This window comes from Ochotona curzoniae, unplaced genomic scaffold (genome assembly GCF_017591425.1).
Source record: "Ochotona curzoniae isolate NIBS_2020 unplaced genomic scaffold, NIBS_Ocur_1.0 scaffold_4505, whole genome shotgun sequence".
Classification (NCBI taxonomy): Eukaryota; Metazoa; Chordata; class Mammalia; order Lagomorpha; family Ochotonidae; genus Ochotona; species Ochotona curzoniae.
Genome location: NW_024467118.1, coordinates 39,433,668 through 39,439,667, shown reverse-complemented (window position 1 = coordinate 39,439,667; position 6,000 = coordinate 39,433,668). Strand labels below are relative to the sequence as shown.

Here is a 6,000-nt window from a genome sequence, read left to right as displayed (position 1 = left end):
AAATTTTAATTTCTTATATTACATCCTTTAACTCAGAGATCTGTATGCGAATGCTGATTGATCTATGTGTGTCCCAACTGAGAGTATCTAATGTTCAGGCTTTTCCAAAGGTCAGAACCAAACACATTTTGCTAGCTTCCCATAGTTGTAGCATGCGATGAAACTACTGCAGAGCTGGGCTTTCCAGGATGTAGGACCCACAGATTGTCTCTGATGGGACTAAACAGCAGTAGATTGATTGATGACATAATGCAAGTTTTTATAGACACATCTAATTTTGCAGCCAGCTTGCTCTCTGAATACTTGTGATAGATCTTCATTCACTCTCTGGAATTGTTCAGTGCACAGGTTAATTTCTCACTATTGATTTTCTTTATGACGCACCTTGAATGCTTCAAGATCTCTTGACCTATGTAAAATGTCTCAAGGACAGCAATTTTTTTTAAAAAACAATAGGCCTTCAGAAGAATGGTTAAAAAATCTGCAAAGATAATAAAATAACTCTCCTCCAACTGTTAGCTGGGCTGTTTAATCAGACATTTTGATCAGATCTTAAGGAGAGAACACAACCATGAACATTTGCAAGAAGAGGCTTTATATATTGTGGTTTGCACGTGAGTGCTACATTTGTGGGAAGTCTTGAAGAAGCATGGCATTGTCATCAAGGAAATGAAATTTCAAGATAAATCAGTAATAACTGGAGCCACTTTGGATAACAGCCTGGGGACACACAGGACAGGAGGAGGACTCAGAATGGGCAGTCAGAGGAGCCATTAACCATGCCAGGAGTTTGGTCCCGTGGGCTTCTGTTACTGACCTGAAAAACCGACATGATTTGTTTTAAAGGGTCTTCCCAGCTCTATAATTAAATGCTCTATATCAAAGATAATATATAAAATTTTATTAATAGGAAAAGCAATTTTAAAAAAAAGCAAAGTAAAAACATATTTATACCTGAAAAAAAGCTTGAGAACAGTGTTGTGAGCGTGATTCTTGCCTGTAGAGACCCATTTTGGTGCCTGAGTATTGTTCCTCCAACCCATTACTATTGAAAAGTGCAAAGTTCTTTTAAGGGTGCCATATTCTATTCAGTTTTCAAATCATTCCTTTCTTCAACCCTGAAATATTGCTCCATTAATAGAAAATTGCGTCAGAAGCACTTTATTCGTGGGCTTCCAAATAAAACATCAATAATATCAACACTATAGTAAAAAAAAAAATCAACCTAACAAAACCAGAGACAAACAAAACAATGTCTAAATTCCCAACACTGATGAAACAGAAGTGAAGTGAACCAAGCCATTCTCACACATCATGTGGAGTGTAGATTTATTCAGGTTTAAGAGTCTCCTAAACAAATTACATCAACGTCACTCCATTTCCTTCTTTAATAAAAAGTATGACGGACAAACATTGTAATTTTAAAATTCTAAAAATAATAGAAAAGTAAAAAGAGATTTCCTAGAGAAATCCCTCTCCTAAATCTTAAATGGTTTTGTGGCTTCTGTGAAATCTTTCTTTGGAGTAACCTGGTAGCATAGATTTCATTTCTGTTTTTAACTAGGTTCTTACAAGAGCACTGAATTAGAACATCAGTTGATTTATGAAGCATGAACATTTATGAACAATAAATCACCCCACTCTAAAAGGAAAATGGCAAATGTCAACAAAAGCATGGGAGCAGTGGAAATCCAGTTTGCTTTGTGGATTGAGTCTTACCTTAAATATCCCATTCTTGTTGAAAAACAGAACAAAAGGAAACAGAATGGTGTGAGCACTCTAAAATCATCTGCAGCACTTTTAAGGGTTAAACCTGCTTAACCCATTAAGTCAGAGAATGGCACCATGGAGTCCAGCTCACTCCTCCAGTGTGGCTAGTTCTAAACCTGTGGTATCCTTGGCTTGTCAGAGCAGTCATGCACTCTATTTCCACCCCCCTCCCACCCAGTTAATAGTATCCATTCATAGCTACTCACTACTGCAGGATTTGACCTGAGAAATGCTAGGATTTATTAACTCAGCAGTTTTGAAAAGTCCCTAAATAATCTGCCCTTGGCCAGCAAGGGAACTGCTAGTCTCGAGTTCTCAGAAGCAGCTGGTGAGGTTCTTAGCCAAGTTCTTCAGATGCAGGAAGTTCTTCAGGACAACCTACTTTGACGTGGCATGTAGGGATCTTTAAGCCAGGCTTCCCTGGATCTAGGAAATGTTATTCCTGACTCCTCCGACCCAGTTACTGGCTAGAAACAAGTTTGCAATCTGTAGACACTCTTTCTTCCTTCTCTTCTTCTAGGAGCTGGCGTGGTAGCTATATTTTTCTAAAACAGTCATATTAACGTGTTCGAAAACCCACTGCTGAGTCTCGGATAAAGGGTCACATCTGGCCATGAAAATCTTCCTCTCTGCAGGGTTGCAGTCCACACAGCTGTTGCTCACTGGATGGAATAATGTTTTGTCCTGGAGGGATCACAAAGAAAAGACTAACATAGTTCACAGAATAGGCAGAAGAAAAAAAATATTTCTGCTTATATTTCAGTACAAGGATACAAGCTGTGCAACTAAACAATGGCAGATTGAGTTCGCCAGCGTGGAACAGTTTCCTAGGATCTGCTGGCACCATGTAGAGGCCAATGGGTTGAATATCTTGTTCCTGAACTCATGCAGAAATAAAAAAAAACCCATAGTATTTCATTAATAATGCTAATAGGATAGAGAACACAGTTAGGGTGTGAGGAGGGAAATAAAAGGTTACTAGCTTGGATTCAGTCACTGGGGAGGAGTCCCTGGGATGGAGTCCTGGTAACTTTATAGGATAAAGACAGACACGTGTTTCCTTAGTTATGGTGTGATGCCTTGGACTGCTTCAGAGCTCTGCCAGCAAGAGCCCTGTCACCCAAGGACACACCACTGGAGACACACCACCGGTCTTGGACTGGGAATTTCCACAGCAATGAACCCTTTTCTTTACAACCTATGCTGCTTCAGGTATGTCAATGTAGTGATGAAAACTGACTAATAATTACAACCTTCAAACAGGTTCAGTCAGAGACAAAAATGATTCATTTATTTATTGATTCAGCTGTTTGAAACCAGCCACCCATTCACTTCCTGCTCATTGATGCTTGCTGTGCTACAGGCTTGGGTTTTGAAGGCCTGTATGTATGGTTACTTGTCAAGTAGCTAACAAGCAGCTGTTCAGGGAGATACATGTAATTACAGTTAGACCATAGTAAACAGTAATCACACATACACATGCTCAGATGACCAGGAGACTCATGATTTTCATAACTGATGTAGAATCTGTAATGGGAATCAGAGCTACAAAAGGAAGGGAAGAAAGGAAATGCAAAAAGGAAGGACTCAAAGGACTAGGTGCTCTATTGCCCTCTTTAGAAAGTGAGATTAGAAAGGGCAAGTGCCTCACAGACGACAGCTGAAAGGACAAACCGAGATTTGCTAGCTCTTGAACTTCAGTCCCCTCTCAACCCTTACTGTTTGATGCTGTAGGTGTCCTGGTGATGCAGTTCTCTCTGCTTCCTGTAAAATGGCAGAAGCGGTATTTTTCTTTTAAGCAATGGTGTCAAGTAGCTACTACAGTTAGCATCTCAGTGAGTGAAAGGTGCTTATAGGGCACACAGTATAAGTAGTGAACAAGCTTATTATTTGAACAGGCTCTATTAACACACACCTTATTCTTGTACAAAGAAGAAAAAAGAAGGTAATGCTAAAGAAAGATCTTTCCTTAACTACTCTCCAACTTTTTTCTCTATGCTACTTAGGCTAAAAAACAATTGCCAATATTATGAGAAAATGCCCTCAAGTCACTACTGAAATTTTAAAACTCAATAATCTTTATTTTACTGACAAAATATTTAGAGGTTCTGGTTGTTATCCTTTAATTGAGGAAGTCTAAACTTAAAATGGTTTTACTATTAGAAGTACATCAGGCACCCTTTGTAAACATTTCTGCTTTGTTCCTGGATTTCAAGACGCTATCAACCAATATTTAATGTCCGTTTAGGATCCGGATGTTTGCATAGTTTGGAGCTGCGTAAAGGAAGAAGGGGTGAGGAAGGAGGAAGGGCAGCTTGCCTGACGTTTAGCTTGCATGTTTCTATTTTCAATGGAAACAAAGAGGTATGCTTAAAACAAAGATGTGCTATTCCCTTCTGTTCTCTCTAGTGGGAAGTTTCCTAAGTATACTGTGTATTTTACTTTTCCTTAAAGAAGGATACTGAAGTCTCTTTACCATTTTATTATAAATCATCTGCTTCACTCATTCTATTCTTGACTAACTGTGAAGGCTCCAAGAAACCCTCTTGTACTTGGGGACACAGGTAGCAGAGTGCCAGGGGAGGGAGAGTGAGCTCAACAGCTCACCACCCCACATCTTCCTTTAGTCCTAGGTGGTTGCTGCCACAAATTGCCTATGCCCCACATAGGCATCATAGCCCTGTGGGCAGCCATCATTTTCACTGTCTTGCTTTTCTCCCTGTGCCATTCATTTCTCACTCCTGACTTTCACCAATCTAGTTCCATATCAATTCTTAGCTCTACTCTTGCAAAGTGTATGATCTGATCTAATTCTAATTCTGATCTAATCTGATCTGATTCTAATTCATTTGTATGATCTTGCAAAGTGTATGGGATCTGATTCTAATTCATTTTGTTCCAAGTACCTCTTTTCCCCTCTTCACTAACAGCAATTTCCTTCAGCCATTACCTTTACCAGTAGTTCAAGAGAGACCTTGAGATATGCCCAGTTCTCCCTCAAAATAAGTGTTAATCAATGAGAAAAGGAGAAGAGTCTTGACTATGTCTATTCTCGTTTCCTTCACCATCTTGTGTGCTTTAAAGTGGGTGTAAAAGCCAAACCAGACTTTGTGAATATTTTATTTTCTGAGTGTTATTTTCTGGCCATTAGGTGATCCTGGTTTTTCTAATCACATGTTGGAGCACATGTTCTGACAAATACAGGTGTATTCACGGGTGCAATGAAGCTGGATGTATAAATTTGGCACTATTCTGAGCAATCCAGAATATGCTGTCTGAACTTGTACTTCATGTTCTAACGAAAGTTGAGAAAATTTGAATTCCTGTTGCCTATCCAAGTCTGGGAAGCTTCATCAGTAAGATGAGCAAGTGGGTAAATTGCTGAGGTCTCTCCCACCTGTATAGCTGAAAGAATGCTTTATTACAGAGTTCACTGGTGATGGAGACAAATGACAGGGTGTCAAAGCAGAGAGTCCACTCTCTCAAGCAGATCAACTGTTTCCTGGTCACAGACAGAGCTCAGCTCACCCCCATCTCAGGAGTACGCAGGAGGTCCTGGAGATTCAGGCTTGACCAGAGCATCCATTTTTCACTTGTGAACTTGCAGGCTTTGCAATTGTCATCTTGATGTTTATTCTCAGCCAAGCTTTTGATAACTGTCTTAACTGATGATTTTCCTGGCTAGAAATAAGGCAGTTGCTTGTTCCCCTACAGCCCCCTGCTCCTCTGCCCTTAGTCTCATTGGCCATGACCACAAGGGGTACTAGAAGAACAGAAAAGAGTTTTTTCTGGAACAGACCGATGAGTGAGAGCTGGTCTTCCACCATAATCCTTCCAGGAGGACAGCACATGAGCTTTCCCCGCTTCTGCTTGGTTTTTTTTGTTTGTTTGGCCCCAAAGGAGAACACATCTGGTGCTCTGCTTGCTCAGTAACACAGCAGCACATCTTGCTTCATCTCTCCCCCATTTCCTAGATGCCTACTCCCATGGATTTTTTTTTCATGAGAAAATTGTAAAATCTTGAACAGGAAATACAACAGTTGAGATTCAAGATAACCGAGCTACCCATGATAATCATGTTGGTTCCTGGACAACCAGTCCCCATGGAAAAGTAGCTCATTGGAAGGGAGACATCTTCAAAACAGACCTGTGGGCTTGGTTGGCACCATGTGACACTTAGGGCACTTGTAGGTTGGTACCACATTTTATTAGTTTCTATGCTTTTGTAGG

General features: G+C 40.2%; 1 protein-coding gene across 1 annotated transcript in view; it reads right to left on the bottom strand.

The window, feature by feature from the left end:
- Window positions 1-889: 889 nt before the first annotated feature.
- GALNTL6 (polypeptide N-acetylgalactosaminyltransferase like 6) overlaps window positions 890-6,000 on the bottom strand; it is a 726,107-nt gene continuing 720,996 nt past the window's right edge. Inside the window, exon 12 of the mRNA XM_040965775.1 lies at window positions 890-2,454. Within this exon, the coding sequence (XP_040821709.1) occupies window positions 2,287-2,454 (168 nt within the window). The 3' untranslated portion in view covers window positions 890-2,286. The remainder of the gene's footprint in view (window positions 2,455-6,000) is intronic.